This window comes from Pelodiscus sinensis, chromosome 3, assembly GCF_049634645.1.
Source record: "Pelodiscus sinensis isolate JC-2024 chromosome 3, ASM4963464v1, whole genome shotgun sequence".
Classification (NCBI taxonomy): Eukaryota; Metazoa; Chordata; order Testudines; family Trionychidae; genus Pelodiscus; species Pelodiscus sinensis.
Genome location: NC_134713.1, coordinates 85,536,596 through 85,558,402, shown reverse-complemented (window position 1 = coordinate 85,558,402; position 21,807 = coordinate 85,536,596). Strand labels below are relative to the sequence as shown.

The 21,807-nt window shown below is 47.6% G+C and overlaps 1 protein-coding gene and 1 long non-coding RNA gene across 2 annotated transcripts in view; one reads left to right on the top strand and one right to left on the bottom strand.

The window, feature by feature from the left end:
• Window positions 1-21,807, bottom strand: part of LOC142827624 (uncharacterized) — a 231,786-nt gene that overhangs the window by 188,333 nt on the left and 21,646 nt on the right. The gene's annotated exons all lie outside the window — the stretch shown is intronic.
• Window positions 14,260-15,049, top strand: LOC142827623 (uncharacterized). The gene is made up of 2 exons (XM_075923160.1): window positions 14,260-14,524; window positions 14,779-15,049. The coding sequence occupies exons 1-2, from the start codon at window positions 14,324-14,326 to the stop codon at window positions 15,004-15,006; spliced, it is 429 nt and encodes a 142-aa protein (XP_075779275.1). The 5' UTR covers window positions 14,260-14,323; the 3' UTR covers window positions 15,007-15,049.

Sequence of the window (21,807 nt, the reverse complement as noted above, 5' to 3'; positions counted from 1 at the left end):
GGCGGGCACAGAGAGGATGGGGTGCGATCATCACTTGGCCTGGACATCATGCTGCACTCCATGCACGTGGAGGCATGTGCATCACCAGTCTGCACTACGCGGCCTCAGGAGGCAGCCCCAGAGCACCCCCAGGATCCTGCTCACAGGTTCTGGGGAGGCCACACACGCGTCTGACCCCTGGGGAGAGGTCCTCCCACCACCAGCCACCACTGGAACCAGGCTGAGAACAAGGGCACATGCAGGGCTGCACACAGACTGAGGAGTGCCACACATGGCATATGGACATGCCTGAACACGCGAGGCCTCGCCCACTCCCACAGGCAGCACTGCCAGGTGCAGGTGTGTGTGTGGACCCCATAGAAAGCCAGGCTGCTCCAGGCCCTTCCCCCACCCATGGGATCCCGTGTGTCCAGACACTTCCCTTGTCTTCTTATCTGTGGGATGCAGGGGGGGGAGCAAGAAGCATGGTCCCCTGGACACCTTGGGGCCCCTGTGAGGCAGGACCCCTATGCAGGCCACACATAGCCTTGCTCCCGGGATATCCTCAACCTCTGGCCTGAGCACTGTTGCTTGCAGCTCACAGAGGAGGGCATGGCCCCAGGGACAGTGTCTGCATGGATGACTGACAACTTCTCCCACTGTATTCTCCACAGTTGGACCACCTATCGCTGAGAGCGATCACCGCCAGCCGAGGCACACAGCTCATAAAGGTGGCCTTCCTCATGAGGAAGTTGTTGAGCCACTGCTGGTCAATCCACTGCTCCATGACCAGCCGGTCCCATCAGTCAGAATTGGTGTCCAGCCTCCAGAAGTGTCTCTCTACCATGAGATGCAGTTGCAAGGGCCTTGCTCCCACATCCAGGCAGAGGGGTCTCACTGATGAGCTCAGAGTCAAGCTCCTGCAGGACCAGGAAGCTGCAGCACATTAGTATGGGGTCATCACATTCCTAGAGGCAGCTCTGGCTCCATGTCAAGGAGTATGCTGTGGCGTCCAAAAGCTGGGCAGCCAAAGCACGCATTGCTAAAGCTTTGTCCCTCAGCAAAGTAAGCAGGCAAGTAGCAGAAGCTAAGAAATGGCTGTCCAGGGAGTCCCTTTTAGGCACATCTCAGATAGCTTTAGACAACAGTACCTGGAAGCAACTGCTGACCTAATGCCCTGCCTGAACTGGTTCCAGGTAGCCTTAAATGTGAGCTAACGTCACTCAGTGTGGATGCTATCTTTTGAAAAAGCAGATTGTTTTTTCATTGTGCTTTTGCTGTGTAGATACTCTCTTTCAAAATAAGCTTTTCCGGGAGATCTCTTCCGGAAAAGCTTATTCCGAAAGAAGCTTGCACTCAGTTGTTTTTCCTCTGATTTTTATTTTACACAATTTGGAAGGATGACTGCCCCTCACTGAGCTCTCAGGAGTTAACAGAGCCCTAGGGAGACTGCAGGAGGCAGCCAATCACAGAAAGTCTTATAGCAGGGCCAAGCAGGCTCATATAAGAAGAATTACAGAGCAGCAGCAGTCACTCCCTGGAGCTTGAAAAGAGAGGAGGACTGACTGCCTTGCAGGTGGAAGGCAGCAAGCACCCTGGATTAGGGGGCTGGAGCATATGACTTATGAGGAGAGGCTGAGGGACTTGGGTCTGTTTAGTCTGCAGAAGCGAAGAGTGAGGGGGGATTTGATAGCAGCCTTCAACTTCCTGAAGGGAGGTTCCAAAGAGGATGGAGAGAGGCTGTTCTCAGTAGTGACAGATGGCAGAACAAGTAGCAACGGTCTCAAGTTGTGGTGGGAGAGGTCCAGGTTGGATATTAGGAAAAACTATTTCACTAGGAGGGTGGTGAAGCACTGGAATGGGTTACCTAGGGAAGTAGTGGAGTCTCCATCCCTAGAGGTGTTTAAGTCTCGGCTTGACAAAGCTCTGGCCAGGTTGATTTAGTTGGAATTGGTCCTGCCTAGAGCAGGGGGCTGGACTTGATGGCCTTCTGAGGTCTCTTCCAGTTCTATGATTCTATGGATAAAGCAATGCAACAGGCAGAGACCCAGGAAGCTGAAGGCAGATTCTGCTTGGCAGAGGGGATCTGCAGGCTGAGGCCCTGAGGAAAGGGCAAAGAAGGTGCTGGGGCTATGGGGAAGAGGTCCAGGAATTGGAAGGGAAGCAGCAAGTGGCAGCCTGAAGAGAGCTGTGTCATGAAGAGAATGCTAGGGTCCTGAGGATAACATGGGTTCCTGGAGCAGAAATGATCGTGAAAAGACATCAATAGAAGAGGGAACAATGGCAAACAGACTTAATCCCCATGATAGCCAGCAGGAGGCATCACAGTGATGAGTTGCTTGCCATCACACAGTTTCGTTTCCTCTGTACTCTCATGGAGCATAGGTCCATCAATGGCTAGTATCCAAGATGTTCAGGGATGTAATCCCATGCTCTCTATGTTCCTAAGGCTTTGACTACCAGATGCTGGGACTGGATGAAAAGGGTGGGATCACTTGATTATCATTCTGTTCTGTTCATTCTCTTTGAAGCATCTGATATTGGCTACTTTCAGATGATAGGATACTGAACTAGGTGGACCATAGGCCTCACCCAGAATGGCCATTCTTAAGTACTTCTGGTTCTGGATAGGGATACAAGAAAATAGCTAAAATAAAGTTAGTGGTAGTTCTTAGCAATATGTTCCCCACATTGGGAAAATGAAAGTATTCACAATATGAGAACTCAATACATTTAGGTAGCTGGAATGTGCATTCATGCTCTTTAGTGGTTTTCCAGATTGAAATGTTTTAAGGTTTACACGTTACTTAAACAGATCCTTAAAATGTTACCAGTTTTTCCTTTTCTAATATTGTTCAATATAATACTTGTATAAATAACTATCACCTTTAAAACCAGAAGTCCTGTCTGATTCCTTGAATACTCTCACAATTTAATGCAGGAGATTAATATACTGTAAAATATTAATAAAAATAAATCCTTCTTTCTGCCAACTCAAAGGGTGTGTCTAGACTACAGAGTTTTGTCGACAAAAGCGGTCTTTAGTCGACAAAACTATACCTGCATCTACACTACCTCTGCGTTGTGTCGACAGTAAGTCGACAGAACACGGCAGTTTTGTCGACAGCGGTAAACCTCCTTTTACGAGAAAGAACACCTTTGTCGACAAAGCTCTGTTGACAAAAGGGTGTGTGTGGACACAGGGAACCAGTTCTGTCGACAAAAAAGGCCTCCAGGAAGAAGCCCTGGTGGATAGTCTAGCCTTTACATGTACAGAATGTGGTTCCTGGCTGCAGCCTCTTAAAGGCACAGGCACTGAGACAGGCCTTGCTGTCTGGCAGCTAGCCAGAGCACCCATGCCAGCCATGATAGACATGTCCCAGCCTCAAGGCCCCCCGGCCCTTCTTGGGACAGAGAGGACGACCCACCCAGGGGCACCGAAAGGTGGGCACCAGCCTGGTCAGGGCCAGAAATCCAAAACCTCCTGGAGCTCTGGTCCCAGGAAGAAGCCGTGCAGGCCCTGCAGACACACCGCAGGAATGTGGACACCTACGAGCGCCTGGCTCAGGGACTGGCCACCAAAGGGCATCACCCCTGCACCATGGCACAAGTCAGGGCCAAGATAAAGGAGCTGCAGCAAGGATATGCCAGGGCCCGGGACCAGAGCTCCCACTCCGAGGCAGCCCCAGAGACCTGCCCTTACTACCAGGAGTTGGAGCAGATCCTGGATGGTGGGGAAGCCCAGACGCCACTGCGTGTGGTGGAGTCCAGGTTACCCCACCACATTGTGGACCGACCGCTCCAGAGAGAGGAAGACCAGGCAGGAGAGGTGAGAGAGCTGCACGAGGAGGAGGAGGAAGTGGAGACAGACAGGACCCTCCAGCAGAGGACGCAGGCAGAGGCCGAGTGGCGCACCAGGCTGCTGGACGACCTGGTCCAGCAGCGCACTGACATCTGTGCCACAATGCGGGAGGTGCCCTTGCCTGCCCCTGTCACGAGCACCGCTCCTCCAGCCCCCCCTTCTTATCCAGCCCCCCTGCTCCTTCAGGCCCTTCTTCCCCCCCAGCCCCTCCTGTTCCTGTGCCTTCACAGGCTCAACAGCTGCTCCTCCCCCTCCCCCACCTCATCCTGCCCAGGCCAGTACTGGCTCTCACTCCACCCAGTCCCAAGGCCGGGGCACTGCCAGGATGCAGGAAGGTGGCAGGACCCTGAAATCAGGGAAGCAGTGGCCCTCTTGAGCCCCCTTTCCCCTCCAGTTTTTCAGTTCCCCTCCCCGCTCCAGGTCTTCAGCCCCCTACCACCCCAGTTAAAGGTCATTTCAGTTATGTTACACAATCTTTATTTTGACTGACAGATTTACTTTGTGGATAAACCGGTGAACAGTTAAAAGAGAAAGTTTTTTTAAACAGTTCACACATTTTCTTTACTGCTAGTGTTTCTAATAAAGCAAATTTCTGTTTAGAAAGAAAAGTGGGTCTTATATTTGTTCTTAATGGGAAGAGAGTGAGGGTTGTGGAGGGAAAGGTAGCGGTGGGCCAGGCCAAACACCCTATGGGGGAGGCCCTAGGGAGGGTCAGTGGCTCCTTCTGAGAATCTCTCCCTCAGGGCCTCTCAGATTTCGACACCAGCCTGGTGAGCCTGGCGGATGGCAGCCATCTGGGGCTGCTGAAATTGCCTCTCCTCGCCATCAGCACCTGTCCCCCACCTCAGCAGGAAGGCTTCCTCTTTCCAGGTTATGGTGGGTGCAACATGCAGCCACCACCTCTGAGATGTTGCTTTTGCCCATCTCCAGGAGTGTGAGGAGGCAACGGAATCTCCCTTTCAGCCGGCCGAAGGCACATTCCACCTGGATGTGAGCCTGGCTAAGATGCGTGTTGGAAAGCTCCTTGCTTGCATCCAGGTGGCCGGTGTAGGGTTTCATGAGCCACGGCATCAGGGTGTAGGCCTCATCGGTCACTATGCACACCGGCATCTGCACGTCCCCGAGCGCAAGGTGCCACTGGGGGAAAAGTGTTCCTGCCTGCAACCTGAAGTACAGATAGGAGTTCCTGAATATGCAGGCATCATGTGCCACCCCGACCATCCGACACAAATGTCTGTAAAGTGTCCCCAGTGGTCGATGAGGGCCTGCAGCCATGGAACAGTAGCCCTTCCTGTTTCTAAACTGGACTGCTCCGTGGGGCAGTGCGCGGATTGCGATGTGTGTCCCATCGAGGGCTCCTCCACAGTTCGGGAATCCAAGGGCGGCAAATCCGGCAATAGTGTTGTCCAGGTCCCTGAGATGGACGAGCCTCTTCAGTAGCTCCGCACTGATGGCCCTCACCACCTGCAGCATGAGACAAATAGATAGACAGAAACCAGGGAGTTAGGTTACCTAAGTGCTTGGGAGGAGAACCCACCCCCCCAACCCACCCTCTCCTTGTCAGGACACTCCCCTCCCCACATCAGTGCAGGGGTGGCTGAAAAGCGGCCTCCAAGTGCCACTCCATCCCCCACTCCCTCTTTCCCTTGCCTGGCAGTTCCCCTTTCTCAACCCCCACACTCAGCAGGGCCTATCCCCCAACAGTGACTTACCTCCATCAAGACAGCCCCAATGGTAGACCTCCCCATGCCAAACTGGTGTCCTACTGAGCGGTAGCTGTCGGGGCTGGCCAGCTTCCACAGGGCAATTGTGACCCGCTTCTGCAGGGGGATGGCAGGCCGCAGGTGAGTGTCCTGGTGTTCCAGAGCAGGGGTGACCCAGGCACACAGCTCCTGGAATATGGCATCCAGAAGTTGCAGAGCCGTGGTCATCATCCCAGAGCTGCATGACGAGCCGGTCCCACCAGTCCAAACTCGTCTCGTGCCTCCAAATCTGCCTGTCCCCAAAAAAGCTTGGGGGCAAGGACAGAGCTCCTGCATCCCAGAAGAGAGTCTCCTCGATTCAGCCTGGGTCCATATGGGGCAGGAGATTCATGACAGAGTCATGCAGATGCAGCAGAAGCTGCAGTATGGCAGCGTGGGGCCTTCGCCTGCCCAGGGGCAGCTCAGGCTCCATGGCCAAAAACAGTGAAAAGCAGAAAAAAAACCCAGAAAATAAATTGCTGTGGTGTCCAAGGAAGCAGGGCAACCAGAGCAAGAACTGCAGCAGCTTTGCTTTCCCTCTAGGAGGTAGGCAAGCCAGAAGCAGGAGCAGAGCAACGGCTGTCCAAGGGGATCCCTTTAAGCACGCGTCTCTGCAAAGGGCAGGCAGCAGCACCTGGAAATAAAGGCTGCCCCCAGACCCTGCCAGAAGCACTTCCAGGTGCCTTCTTTTGTCAACAGAGCATCCAGCAGTCTGGACGCTCTTTTTTGAAAAAGCGGATCAATTTTTTGATCCGCATAATATAATCTAGATGTTCTTTTTCGGCAGAGGCTTTGTCGATAGATACTGTCATGCCTAAGCCAAAGTCTAGATGTAGCCATAGATTCTAAACAATAAAGTCATTTGAAGCTCAACATCCCTGTTCTGGAAATTTAAAAGAGGGGGAAACATCCAAATCAGGCAATTAGAGCTACATTTTTAAACCTGAACACTTCTCAAACCTACATCTACAAAAGACTGTTAACAAAATAGTGAAGTATTTTGACCAGTCTAGTCTTTCCATACACTGTTGGCTAAATTATTTTCTACTTATTGCCCTGTCCTATTATTTTACATTTGCAATTATAATGTCCTGCTTCATTATCCACATCCCACCTATCCAATTATTTCACCTTAGTATAGTATCTTATCCTAATTCTATCTCCCTGTATTTATTTATCTGCCAACTATAGTCTATTAGATTTTTCTGCTTTTTATCATAATGGCCTATCTCACTGGCTTCTATCATGTCACACTTTTTATATACTCTTCATATGTTTTTGTTGTCATCTCTTTATTGTCCCTTGCATACATAAGCTATTAAAATAACAAATCTCAAGGACAAACAGTTTACAGAAGGTTATTTTCCAGAATATTACTTCTGCTAAGGCAACTTCGCAAATGTTAGTGTTTCCACAATACCAAAACTACTCAGAGCTATATGAAACATGAAATATTTGTACCGGGCTAGAGGCATTTACTATCTAAACCAAATTTCAATAGTGCAACTAAATGAATTAAACATTATCACAATACATATTGTTACCCATATACAAAAAAATCAATTGAGGTTATGAACCAAAGGAGTCACCTAAATTTGCAGTTTGCTCTTGGACAAAAATCTACAAAAAAAAGAGTTTGCTCATAAACATGTTTTGTTTCCTGATTTTTACTGCAAAGTTTTCACCCGTATTTCATTGTTCATTTTCTACCTTCCAAGTTTTGAGGGAGGGTAAATTCTTTCCCATTAACATTTTTAATTTTCCATATTGCAATGAAATGTAACAATTTATATTTTTATACGTACTGATTTTTTTTCTGGAAATCTCTGGCTTAAGGGTACCGCTCAAAGAGGCATTGATGTTTCTGTATCTGGATGTACATATCAGATTGGTATAGTCAAAACATTTGGACAGATCTCTTCCCCATGTGAATTCAGAAAGGTACATGATTCTATCCCACCTTCACCTCAATTTTCCCTGAGAATATTTTGCTGATAAAATTTATGCTTTAAAAAGACCTCATTGGTACACCAGGCTACATGTCAGTGGTGCAAACCAGTTTAGCTCTTTGCAGATTTTGGCATGCAGAATTTCACTTGAATGTCCATGCCTCACTATGTCAAAAAGCAAGGTCATTCATGATGGCACGTTCACTTCATATTTCTTGTTTACTTCAGGGAAAATTTAATCTTTGATATACATATTGTAAGTATATTTGGGTATGTCTACACTTGCAGCCTAATTTGAACTAGGGCTGCAAATGTAGGCATTCGGAATTGCAAATCAAGCCCGGGATTTAAATATCCCGCGCTTGATTTGCATCTTCCCGGCCGGGCACCATTTTTTGAAATTTACAAGCCCAAAGTAACTGTCCGCATCTACACGCAGCAGTGAAACGGGCGTTCGAAATAAAGCCCTAGTTCAAACTACCTGTTATTCCTCCTGCAATGAGATTTAACAGGTATTATTGAACTAGGGCTTAATTTTGAACGCCCGTTTCACTGCTGCATGTAGACACGGGCAGTTACTTTGGGCTTGTAAATTTCAAAAAATGGCGCCCGGCCGGGAAGATGCAAATCAAGTGTGGGATATTTAAATCCCGGGCTTGATTTGCAATTCCGAATGCCTACATTTGCAGCCCTAGTTAGAATTAGGCTGCAGTGTAGACATACCCTTTGATTAGAACTAAATTCTAAGTGCTTCTAGCAGCATTCAAATATCTGTTGTCCTCTTGTTAAAGAGAGCCACATAGAAACAGAATCAACTCTCTTGCTTATGTGATATACTATATCTCCTCATCCTTATTTAATTTCTCTCTTACCTAAAGATGGGAAAGAAGGGTAAGCACTGGAATAAACTGCCTAGAGGGGCTATGGAATCACTCTGACTGGAGATTTTTAAGAGCAAGTTAGACAAACTCCTGTCAGATCTGTGGAGTCCAACCCGCTAGCCACTAGCCACATGTGGCCATTTGGGTAGTTGAGTGTGACTAGTTTGCTATTGCTCAGAACTGGTTGGACACCACAGACTCTAGATGACTTTGAGAGTTCCCTTCCAGTCCTATGAAGCTGTGAGGAGAAATGGGAAGTTTTGGGGGGAAAGCACCCAAGTAGCTTTTTTTCTTGCATTATTTTTTTCAAACATTTTTTCTGTTTTAAAAAAGGCATATTAGGCTGCTAAATTGTTCATATGTTAAATTCTTGACAGACCTGTATTCGGAGCCCTGAGGGCAGCTGTTACTCAAACAGCTTTCCCTAGCCCTTTCATTCTGGTTCCTGTTAGTGTCTGATAATGACAGGTTTGAAACCCTTTTTTAAAAAAGAAAAAAAAAACCTGAAAAGTAGATAATCTGACCATTAAAAAAAGGATTTACAGCCTCCTGTTAAATCAGTGGGGTTTGGAATAATTTTGCATATATATATCTATGCAAAGATAAATGGATGACACAAGTTATCTGAATTTAATGGAGCCAAGATTATCTGTAAGTGTTTCTGTGGCCAGATGAGTCTCTAGGGGCTAGTCTTTATAGGGTCTGTCTACACTGTAAGGCGGTGTGTAGAGTACATACACTGCATGCCCTGTAATATGCTTATAAATAGCAGAATAGACAGGGAGGCACATCTGAGGTGAGTACAGGCATGCATGAACCATTAAGGTATGTTGGAGAGGCTACTTGTCTGGTTTTACATCAGACAGTCATCTTTTTGGCTGGTTTTTCCCCCATCTCAGGACAAAACCAGAAGCTATTTTCTCCAGTATCTGACAGAGGACACCATTTTGAACAGAGTACTGCTCTGCCCTTGCTAGCATGACTTTACATGCATGCTCTGTGCAAAACCAAGCTGGTCAGGGCAAAACAGACTGCTCTTGAAAACGGCATTCCCTGTGCAGTGAGACCTCACGTGCCCATGTGTACAAGGTCAGGCTGGAAGGGTGGGGCAGTATGCTCATACACATGTTAGGTTGTGGGGTTGGGTCCACCCCATTCTTGGAAGTGCCAGAATGTCTGGCATTCCAGGGACATGTGGGTGGCAACTGTATAGACCATTCCTAGCTCTCAACATGCCCAAGCAATACCTTCTCCATCTACACTGCTACTCAGCCTCCCCACTGAAAGAGTCATTTTCTGCCTCAGTGAAAGACTCCATCAGAAGAGGAGTCAACAGAGCTGCCTTTCCCCACTGCCTCCCCTTTATCCAGAACCTTGCACTGATGCATGTAGCTTCACATCAGTGTGAATGGAACTTGTTTTTCACTACTTTGTGTAGCTATGCATACCCTATTCACTGCTGCCTGGGGTGCTCAATGCAGACGTGGCCACAGAGACAGTTTGGGCAAATCCACATTAACCTAAAGTATGAATTTTAAATAGATTAGTTAAAAATCACATTGAACCTCTGTGTGGGTGCTCATTTACAGAATTACAGTGGCCTTCATTTGATTAGCTTAATTCACTTAGTTTCAGCAGAACAAAAGCAAAGTGAATTGAGCCAAGACAGGGGTACCCTCCTCAGACATTTTTCACACAACTGAACCCCCTCAAGTCCTTCCTGAAGGCTCCCCACTGTCCCTCTCCAGTCAGCTTTCCCATGGGGACACTCACTGTAGCTCCCAGTACTTATAGCAGATCTTAAGACTGTGACTGAGCAATTTTCAGTGGGCAGAGAAGAGGAGACACAGGTTTCTGGAAGCACAACTAGACTGGTCCCATAGCTGTGGCAAGAGGAGACACACTCCACACACTACTGCTTACTTAGGTATGGCTCCTATGACATGACAAACAGGCCACAGGGCCAAATTTGATCAAAAGGCATTGCAACCTGGCCCTGATGATTGCAGCACTACTCAGGTTTGATTATTTGGGGGGGAGGGGTTCCCAAATGTCCATGATGGAGTCTTAAGAAATGGAGATAAAAGGTCTATTAGATACTTCATTGCCCTGCCCTTGCAGGAATGTTCCCTATACCACATTCTTTTGTGTTTTATCCAGTCTCAGTTAAAGCATCTCCAGTGAAGGGGCTAATAGACCTCTCCATTTTAAATGGTTTCCTTATCTCCAGGAAGCATCTCACAGACTTCGTTGTTTACTTGCTTGTTTGTTCTTGCTGCTTGAGGTCTGTAGTTGTTGGGGGTTTTCAATGAAAAACAGTATCATGAAATCGTTCGCTCTTGTAGGAAATTGCAGTGCGACACATATTACCACTTATCTTATAGCTCAAGTGCTTAGAAAGATTGAGCTCCAAGTATGGAAAGTGTTATGACAACACCATTCCCATATAGCAAATGTCACTGTATAATTAACAAAATCCTGATGGGATACATTGTCTAGTTTCTGCATACAAAAACCCAGTAAATAAATAAGTTGATTGCACAGTGTCAACAGAGAACATTTTCGAAATGTACCTTATGAGGTTAATGATTGTCAGGAATCTACACAAACTATTTTTATTGCAGCAGAGCCAACAGACTAAACAGAGACCAGGACCCATTGTATTAAGCACTGTACACATAATAAAAAGACAAACTCAGACTAAAACCAGCTTTCTTGGGGTCTTTTTTGATGGATTTAATTAAGTCTGTTTTTATTTTAAATATAAACCACTTTATATTAATCCAATTTGATAGACAAAAACAATCAAGGACAATACAGATGAGTGATATACAAAATCTTTGTAATTAGGGTGTCTGATTAAATTGCAAGTAGGGTGGTTTTTTTCCCTAACCCAGTAAATATAGAAATGGGTGCATCAAAACCAATACATTTATACTGTGGTATCAAGTATTTTTAAGCTGTGTGAATATGCGGTAATAATGCGTACAGTGATTTATACAGATTATCTGAAACAAGTGCCAACAAATATTTATACCACCTCTCACCATCAGATATTAGTATATGGCACATGTGCTACACACAGAGAAAAAAAGCTGCTTGACAAATGCTTCTGATTTTTAAAGCTTTTTGCGGGGACGGAGAGGGAACAATTTTGTTTCCCTGCAACTGTAAATATAGATTCCTTAATTACAACTCTACAGTGCCGTCAATACATGGATTTTATTGAAAATCTTGCAAGAAGTGCTGCTTTTCTTATAGCTAGAGTTATGTCACTACATAAAAATCTCAGCTTTCATTTTTTAAAAAGTAAGTTTCTAGCTTTTCATGGTTGTGGAAGAAAGTATGAAAATACAATGTCAGTGCACACTGAATGCTCAAAAAATAGGAGGAAAATACAAAGAACCAATTTATTTATATTTGTAAAAGCTATCTTAGAAATCATTAATCTCACGATTTCTAGGACAAGACTGGTGTGTTTTTAGTGTTTGTGGATGGCAACAATGCCATCATTTTATTAAATAAATAGGAGCCATAAAAATTTCCCAAGGAACATTGCTGAACTGACAGCTTCACCCCCATCTTTGTATGGGCCTGGGATGTGTATCCCTTCCACTTCATGAGTGGAGGTAGGTAGGGCAAAACAGAAATGGAGTACACTGATAAAAGGTTCTTTTTGGTCTTTCTCTCCACACCCACACAGAGCAAGTGAAAATCTGACCCTAAATGACTTGTCTAAAATGGAAGAAGTAATCTAGAAAGTAAGGATTAGAATTTGACAGCTAAGGCCGGGTCTACACTAAAGGGGAAAGTCGAATCAAAATACACAACTCCAGCTACATTAATTACATAGCTGGAGTTGGCATATCTTGATTTGAGTTCCCTGCCATCCTCACAGAGGGAGGCCAACAGGAGCAGACATCCCCCTCAGCCTCTCTTACTCCTTTCAGGAGCAGGAGTACCGGTTGCCAATTGGGGTGCCCTCTGAGTTCAATTTAGTGGGTCTTCACTACACCCGTTAAATCAAACTCTGGAATATTGATCATGGCAGCGTTGACCTTCCCCGGAGCATAGATAAACAGTGCTACCACTCAATTCAAATATTGACATGCCCACGGTGCACTTTCTGGTTGTTGCTATGCTGAGTGGAATAGACAATTCAGGACCAAGTGGGAGAACCTGTTATTCTGATATACCCATATCCCAATTTCTTTAACCACAATCTGTTTGCAAGGTTGAGAAAAAAGATCTGAGAGCTATTCCTCAGGATATGAAAAGCGGGGTAGCTAACCCCAGTTTTTCAAAAGCACATACCAACTGCCTACTAAGGGAGCTATCACAGCAATGTCCACAGCCTAAAGCAATGTTTCCCAATTTTATTTGGTCATGGAACCCTTTTAAACTCGAAAAATTTTTTGCGGAATCCTTAATAACAGTCTTATATATGGAGCTGAAAAAAGTAGACCACAAATAAGTAAGGATAATAATAAACAAATGCTAAACAGGGTCATGAGCTCAACACTTTAATTGCACATATTTAAAAACAAAAATCAAATTTAATGTGTACAAAAAAATTTAAATAATAAATTGTTATTGTAGTGGAATTTTCTTGCTGAACCCTTCTTTTCACTTCGCGGAACCCTGGGGTTCCGCGGAACACCATTTGGGAAACGCTGGCCTAAAGAATTACACCAGACACATGTGCTTTTATCTGATAATGTGTTGTGACCCTTGTTTTGAATACACAAATGACTTTCACTTTGTGTTGAATGTGAGATTACAAGGCCTTTTTTCCAAATGGGAGAACAAGGGCAGGTGGGAAGTTGTGCAAAACTGAACTCTTGTTATGGTTGCCAAACACAAAAAGGAAAAATATTGCAGTGACTTCTAAGTTATAAAGTTACATTTTTTGTCATTTGCAGCATAAAGACAAGGTCAAAAAGAATATGATGTGTAAGTGGAAGTTCCCTTTGTAGTGTGCAAAGCTGAAGAGATATCTAATGAAAATAAATTGTTCTCCCAAAATCCTCGTTAGTTACATTTAAGTAAATCATGCTATAAAGGGAAAGGATTTGTGAAACCTAGGATTATTAAAATATAAACATGTATTTTTATATTTAAAAATTTGAAGTCTTTCTCTCATTTTTAGAGAGGTAGTTGTGTTAGTCCATATCTGTTAAAAAATCTGTAGATGCATCTGAAAAAATGGTTTTGACCCACAAAATCTTATGTTCAAATAAATCTGTTAGGGTATGTCTACACTACAGCGCTAGTTTGAACTAACTTAGTTCGAATTAGTTAATTCGAACTAAGCTAATTCCAACTAGCGCATCTAGAACTAAAAACTAGTTCGAATTAGCGTTTTGCTAATTCGAACTAGCGCGTCCACACTGATTGGACGCAGGGGGGCATTTAAGGGCAGCTGAAACTGGTTCTGGCAGGGCATCAGGTCAGTAGTTGCTTTGTGTGGCTGCTGTCTGAGGCTATCTGAGGCTCAAGCTTAAAGGGACCCCCCGGATAGCCGGTTCTCAGCTTTTCCTGCTTCCTTGCCAACCTCGCCGAGGGACAGCAAAGCGTTGGTCTCTGTGCCCGTCTGTGTCGGTGCTTCCCTTCGGGGGGGCCGACGCAGGTGGCAACATGGAGCCACAGCTCGCCCTGCACCTTCTAGTGCACTTTCTGGACTTGCTGCTGCAAGCCTGCCACCAATGGCTCGAGGCTGCCTGGCACCACCTGGTGCACGTCAGCCCCCTGCCTCTCCGCCTGGCCGCCCTGGGGGCCGTGGAGGAGCCGCGGCGGTGCCCCGGCATTGGCGTGCCCCGCCGCATCTGGCGTCTGGACACCAGCACCGACTGGTGGGACCGCATCGTCCTGGAGCGCTGGGAGGACCGACAGTGGACCCAGAACTTCAGGATGAGGAGGGACACCTTCCTGGAGCTCTGCGAGTGGCTCGCCCCTGCCCTGCGCAGAAGGGACACTCGCATGAGGCCCGCCATCCCCCTCCAGAAGCGGGTGGCCATCGCCCTCTGGAAGCTCTCCATGCCGGACAGCTACCGATCCGTCGGGAACCAGTTCGGCGTGGGGAGATCCACCGTCGGAGCGGTGCTCATGCAGGTATGGCACTCGTCGGCCACCGAGCCGGAGGACAGGGGGGGCTGCGAGGAGGGGATGGGCCGCCCCAGGGACAAAGAGGGGGCGGGAGGAGGCGAAAGCGCCCCGCACCAGAGGGGTCGGTCTGTCCCGGCCGTACTACACGCTGCCATGGGGGTTGCTACCAGGAGTGGGGCGCGGGGCACTGCCAGGGCACGAACGCTCCCAGCCACCAGGGCGCACCACTGATTGGCGCTTTGTTGTGTCTCTCTCCGCAGGTGGTCAAGGCCATCAACCGGGTGCTGCTCCGCAGGGTGGTCCGCCTCGCCGACCCGGACGCCGTCATCCGGGGCTTCGGCGCCCTCGGCTTCCCCAACTGCGGGGGGGCCATCGATGGGACGCACATCCCCATCCATGCCCCGGAACACCAGGCGTCCCGGTACGTGAACCGCAAGGAGTACTTCTCCGTGATCCTGCAGGCCGTGTGTGACCACCGGGGACATTAATGTGGGCTGGTCCGGCAAAGCACACGACGCTCGGGTGTACTGCAACTCCTCCGTGTGCCAGCGGCTGCAGGACGGGACCTTCTTCCCCGACCGCCACATCAGGGTTGGGGACGTGGACATGCCCGTGTGCCTGGTTGGGGATGCCGCCTACCCACTGCAGCCGTGGCTGATGAAGCCCTACACGGGGCACCTCAATCCCTCCCGCCAGGCCTTCAATGCCAGGCTGACCAGGGCCCGCATCGTGGTGGAGGGGGCCTTTGGGCGACTGAAAGCCCGCTTTCGCTGCCTCCTCACCCGTCTGGACCTGGCCGAGCACAACATCCCTCCCGTGGTGGCAGCATGTTGTGTGCTCCACAATTTGTGTGAGCGGAAGGGGGAGGCTTTCCTGCCAGCCTGGATGGCTGAGGCTGACCGCATGGCTGGACACTACGGTCAGCCCCGCACCACCGCCATCCGGGAAGCCCAGCGGGGGGCCGTCCGGATCCGGGAAGCCCTGCGGGAGAGCTTCCTGGTGGAGGAGGAGGACTGACCTCTCCCTGCATGCCCCACTGGGGCCTTCTTCCACCCTACCCCCCTTCCTCTTTCCCCTCCCTATCTACTGTAAAATAAAGACACCTATTTTTGAAACAAAAACGTCTGTTTATTTCACATAACTGGGGTGGGGGAAGGGAGGAATGAGGGTGGGAGAGGGGAGGGGAAACCTGGGACGAAGGAGCTGGAAGGGGAGGGAAGGGAGGAAGGGAAAGGAAAGCTCAGGGGTGGGAGTCCGGCTGCCTCTCCCGTCTCGCCACACTGCGGGTCCGGGGGCGTCGGTGGGAAATGGTTGTGGGGTAGGAGGGACAGGGGGTGTGGAGGAAGCAGGAGCAGAAGCAGGAGCGGGAGCAGGAGGGGGAGCAGGGGGAGCAGGAGGAGCAGGGGGAGCACAGGGAGCAGCAGGAGGAGGAAATGGGAAGCGGTCGAGCAGGCTCTGGAGGTGGCCTCGCAGGGCACGGCCCTGCTCCTCCAGGGCCTCCAGACTCCTCCGGCGCAGCCTCAGGTCCTCCTGGACCCAGTGGTCCTGGGTGCGGAGCTGGTGGTCCATGAACCGGAGGTGCCGTCTTTGGTACTCCTCCTCGTTCCTGGCTCTCCTGCTTGCCCGGGCACGGGCAGCTGCTGCAGGCGGTGTGGTGCGCCCTGCAGGCCCAGGTGCTGCAGCTGTGGTGCAACAAGACCAGTGGTCAATTACCCCAGGGGCCCAGGTGTGTGAAACCCAGCTCCCCTCTGCAAGGCCAGGGCCCCTGCAGGATCCCCAGCTGCTGCTCCTTGGTGGGCAAGGCCCAGGCGCACGGTCCCGGGGCTCCCTCTCGCCCCAGCCCCCCATACACATAAGGGGAACACGATGGTACTCACATGTGGATGCCTCCCTGGCCTCGGACGACACAGGCGAGTGGCTCTGTGGGGTGCCTCGGGGGTCCTGGGTAGGCTGGCGGCAGGCTCCTGGCTCTCAGAGCCCTCCTCCTCCTCCTCCGTCTCCTGGAGCGGTCCTTCTGCCCCAGGGTCTATCATGTCCCGGGAGGCAGGGACGGCATGAGCCCCCAGGAGGCGGTCCAGGGTGTGGAAGTGGGGGCAGGCCTCTGGGTCGGCCCCTGGCTGGCAGGCCCGGGAGTAGGACTGCCGCAGGTCTTTCACCTTGCAGCGCACCTGCTCCCGGCTGCGCTGGTGGCCCCTGTCGGCCAGGCTGGCAGCCATGCGGCCGTAGACGGCCGCGTTCCTGTGGCTAGTGCGGAGATTGTGGACATTGGAGGCTTCCCCCCAAACCTCGATGAGGTCCACGATCTCCGCACTTGACCAAGCGGGCGCCCACCTTTTGCGCCCCCGGGCAGGCTCCTGGGAGCCGCCAGGCTGGTCCTGGGGAGCAGTGGAGGGCTGGGTGTCCTCGGGTGGCTGGCTCATAGTGTGGCAGGTGCAGGGTCTGCTGGCATGGGTGCTGGCAGCCTTGCAACTGGCACAAACTGTGTAGCCAGCCCGTGGCCCTTTAAGGGCTCCGGGGCCAGGAGGGGGGCAATAGAGTTTCCCTGGTGTTGGCCAGAGTGGCCACCAGGGAAACCTGGGAAGCCTTAGCCTCCCACCAGTTCGAATTAAGGGGCTACACACCCCTTAATTCAAACTAGCTAGTTTGAACTAGGCGTTAGTCCTCGTAAAATGAGGTTTACCTAGTTCGAACTAAGCGCTCCGTTAGTTCGAATTAAGTTCGAACTAACGGAGCGCTAGTGTAGCGCCTATCAAAGTTAGTTCGAACTAACGTCTGTTAGTTCGAACTAACTTTGTAGTGTAGACATACCCTCTGTCTTTAAGATGCCACAGGATTCCATAGTACCCTCATTCTTGTTACTAGTATGCCTAGCTTAAACATTCCTGAATCTTACAAACTAATGTAGTTATAATGCAGCAGGACTAGTGCTGGAGTAATAGAATATTGATTGTAGTGTTCAGAAACAAAGAGCTCATGTAGCTGTATTTTATATACATGCATGATATTGCATCAAGAGATCCAGGTCAATATTCTCTGCCAAATATGCCCAGCCACCTCTGTGCCTATCGGTGATTTGATTATGAAACATAGAATTTTTGGAGAGGTTAAGACAGTCAATCTTGCATTAAACTCAAATGTCAGTGATGGAATTGACCTGGGGGTAGGAGGGCAAAACATTCACAAATGTTCAAATACATTGCAAGTGTTTTTGACCCCTTTAACTTTATTACCATGATAATTAATATAAGACAGTGTTTTGTAGAGTTTCTGAAAACTTATTCAAAGATGAAATGATGGGCCAGAGAGGCAGAAATCACATGCAAATAGACACTAGCTCTAGTGCATGTTTAGAAATGTGGCTTGGTTTGAAGCCCATCTCTAAAATAAGAGAGCCATATTCTAATTTCTAGCTTAAAATAGAAATGAATACTTGTACTAATACACAACAGTGCTTTCCAAAGAACTTTATAAAAACTAATCAAGCTGAACATGAGGTAAGATTGAGGTTAAAGGATCCTAAAAATTTGTCTTCCTCCCACTCTCAATTCCTACTTATTCTTCTAACATTAGACTGCCTTGCCTTCCCCAGCTGGTAACCAGCCGGCAGCAATCAACTGTGCTCTGCATTTCTGCTTGTCATTCAGCTTTATGACTCTGTCTCATTGCTGACTCCAGGCTCCTTCTCACAGATCCTCTCCCTTAATAAACCCCTGGGGCGATCCCTGTGAATAACATTCCCTATTTTACAAGCACTTTAAGCTAACCTTCAACAAAAGTCAGGGTGTGACAGAGTTCCTGAAGCTAACACTTACTGAAATCCGGGTGAGGAAGAGGCCCTCTCCCAGCCTAAGGGGAGGAGTTACTGCACCAAGGGCTCAAGCGAGTTTGGAGGACAACACATGACAAACAGGAACAGGAGTGAGGATCACAGGTTCAAAAATCAGAGATCCTGAGGGGGACATCGAGCAGAGAACCCCAGACAGCACCCACTGCTCCTCAAAGGTGTCTAGGGAGCCAGTGGATGAAGCCCAGAGGAATTCTGCTAAGGCACATGATTAAATGAAGAAATGGAAACAGGTCTCACAAGCACAAAACACCTCGCCACCCAGCATTCTCTTCCTGGTTTTATAGATGGGCACCAAGAGGCTGATGAAGAGATCTCATCACTTCATGGGGCCATGGACAGAGTGTCCATAGATAGGAGTTGTTGGGAAAAGTGCAGCCAGAAGCTGAGGAGAAGGTCCTGGAAGGGCCGGAAAAGGGGCTGCCAACTGATGCACTGCAAGTAAATGTGTGCCAGTGTCTCCTTAATGCCACAGAAGGGACTAGGATTGGGGATGGAGTGACCTGCACCAAGTACACACCCATTCTTGTGGTTCCATTAAGGAGCCACCAGCTGATATCTCCAGAGGGCCGTCAGACCAAGATAGAATACAAGCCTGGTTGGCCCACTGGGATTCATCACCCTCCACAAGTGAAAGGAGGTCCTGCCACTTAATGAGAAGAGAAGAGAAGAGAAGAGAAGAGAAGAGAAGAGAAGAGAAGAGAAGAGAAGAGAAGAGAAGAGAAGAGAAGAGAAGAGAAGAGAAGAGAAGAGAAGAGAACTATTGTAAATTCTCTGCATGAGACTGAACTAATGTAAGTGCTGGGAATATAAATTTACATAAAGTTGCCACTCATTGGACAGAGTCTGAGAGGCCTCTGGGACATCAGAGGACAGATATGACATATGCCCTATTACAGATGATTATGAAGACATTATTTATGGGGGTAGGTTATTTCATACTGCCTCCCCCACCCCCGCCCCCACCAGGCTTCCCTCCGGCGCCCAGCTGGGAATTCAGAAAATACCGGACATTGCACGTGTCCGGTATTTTCAGAATTTTTCTACTGGACAGACCATGCAAATTTTGGACTGTCCGGTAGAAAACTGGACAACTGGCAACCCTAGGGGCGGGGGAAAAGACTCTTTGCCCTTTCCTTTCAATTCACACAGACACACACACTCTAAACACACACACACGTTCAGCCCCCTACCTGAGCCCCTCCTTAAGGACCTGAGCAATGCGGGGTAAATGTGCTAGTTCATTAACGTAAGAATGGCCATTGTGATAGGTTTAAACACAAAGGTCCCCTTGTAGCTATAATCTGGTAGACGCCCCTCAGAGCTTCCTGCTGGGGGCACTCCCAACAGCATGGGGAGATATCCGATTTCATGAGGAAGGACTTATTTCATCATCTGTAACATATTTTTCATGGCTATGTAATTGGTAGGGCCCTAATCATGATCATTTAGGCTGCAGGCCACAGAACCTCACCCACCCTCTTCTATAATAGACCCCTGACCTCTGGCTAAGCTACCGAAGTCCTCATAATACGCTTTAAAGACCTCAAGTTGCAGAGAATCCACCATTTACACAGTTTAAATCTGCAAAAGTTCCAGGCCCCATCCTACCAAGGAAGCCCAACAACAAAACAACCAGGGTCTCTGCCAATCTAACCTGGAGGGTAGCTCTTTCCTGACCCCAGATATGGTGATCAGTTAAACCCTGTCAGCTTTAGGGATGTTTCTGTAACTGATACAATCTATTGTCTTGTATTCAACCGTGTGAAGCTTTTTGGGATGCTAAAAACACTACGAAATCAAATTTCAGAGCAGCACAAAGAGAGAAGTGAGGCAGAGAATGTGCTCTCATAGCTGAAAAAGTGAGAGCAAATAAATGCCTGTCCCACAAGGTGTAATAGTAACCCCCATTAATTTACAAATCACCCAGGCAGCCTTAGTCTTATGAAACAAAGTAGCAGCAGGAGTCTGTACAAAACAAACACATAACACACATTTACTTGTTTTATCACTGAGGTTTTTATTAAAGGAAAATTCTATTTACTCCATGGGAGTTTTCCCAAGGAATCCAGGGTTTGGCCCTGCATGCATAAAATTTAATAAAACATATGATGTCCCAAACTAGTAGAGATTAATTCTTGGGTCTAGTGTTGAAGGTAATCTTATTATACCACATACTATATTACTTGATAAGTGCCACTAGTACATAATATTACAGTCTTCAATTATTTGGTACTATGCTGGAAACAAGTGCAACATTATACACCTCTCCCTCAGGATAGCCTGAAATAAATAAGGACTGCAAATACTAAACTGAAATCTTTATTGAACAAAGGTTTTTTTAATGTGTTTTTGCAAATGAGGTACTGTGTATTTTTCCCGGGGATTTCAGTAGCTTTTGATCTGCTGTTATTAGCAACTTATCTGAACGGCAAATTACTTCATAAAATAACAATTTTTCTCTTTTTGCTTTTAGTACAAATTTAAAGATAATGTATTCGGTATCAGCTCCTTAATAAGATAAAACAAATACTGGCATTGTACAGTAATTTGGATATTTTACAGACTTTATATTCTGGCAATATGTTTCATGCCTCATTTGCTAGAAAACTCATTAGATTAGTGTAACACCACCATGTTTTAATGCAATAGGTTCAGACTTCTTGTTCAACTTAGTTGAACCCTGCTTATTTTCTATGCTTTCATGCTTGAGTTAATAAATTGTGAAGTTCTACTCTTCTGTTTGCTCTGTTCCCCTTTACATACAATTTGTTGGTGGTTTTGTATTATCAGAGAGAAGGAGGAGATGAAAAGAAAATTATCCCCTTGGGCTTGTGAAAAAAAGTTTGCCTTTATGCAATTTGTCTTCTTAGTCAGGTTTTTTAATATATTTCATTGAGTTTTCAATTTGTGAGAAGAGTAGACATTAAAACAAACAAATATCAATGGGAAGGAAAACGCAAGAAAAAACAAAGGGGAAAAGTAGAACCCAAGCATCAGTTTAGTAATGATTTCAGATTTGATAGCCTGATTGAATTCTATAACTCAATTATGCACACAATTACTATTAAGATCCAATACATTACACCATTGTATGTAAGGGAGTTTCTAAAGTTCCTATAAAAAATTTAAAGGAATATTGTCACTTTTTAATTACGAGTGTGAGAGGGGGTTAAATTCAGTTTTATTGCTAAATTAAGTCCTTTTCCTTTAGGTAGAGCTAGCAAATGTGTTCCTTCAAAGTGGTGTTAACCTGGTCCCTGATCTTTAATGACAGTTGCAGAGAGAAGTACAGGGGCATAGCAATTGGGGATAGGGATTGAGTAAGGGAAAGAAAGCTGCCCCCATGGTATCAACCTTCTCCAGCCTCTTGGACCTGCCACTTCTTGAGGAATTCATGCCAATGCCCTTTTATATATTTTAGAAATGAAACAGTTATTGCCAA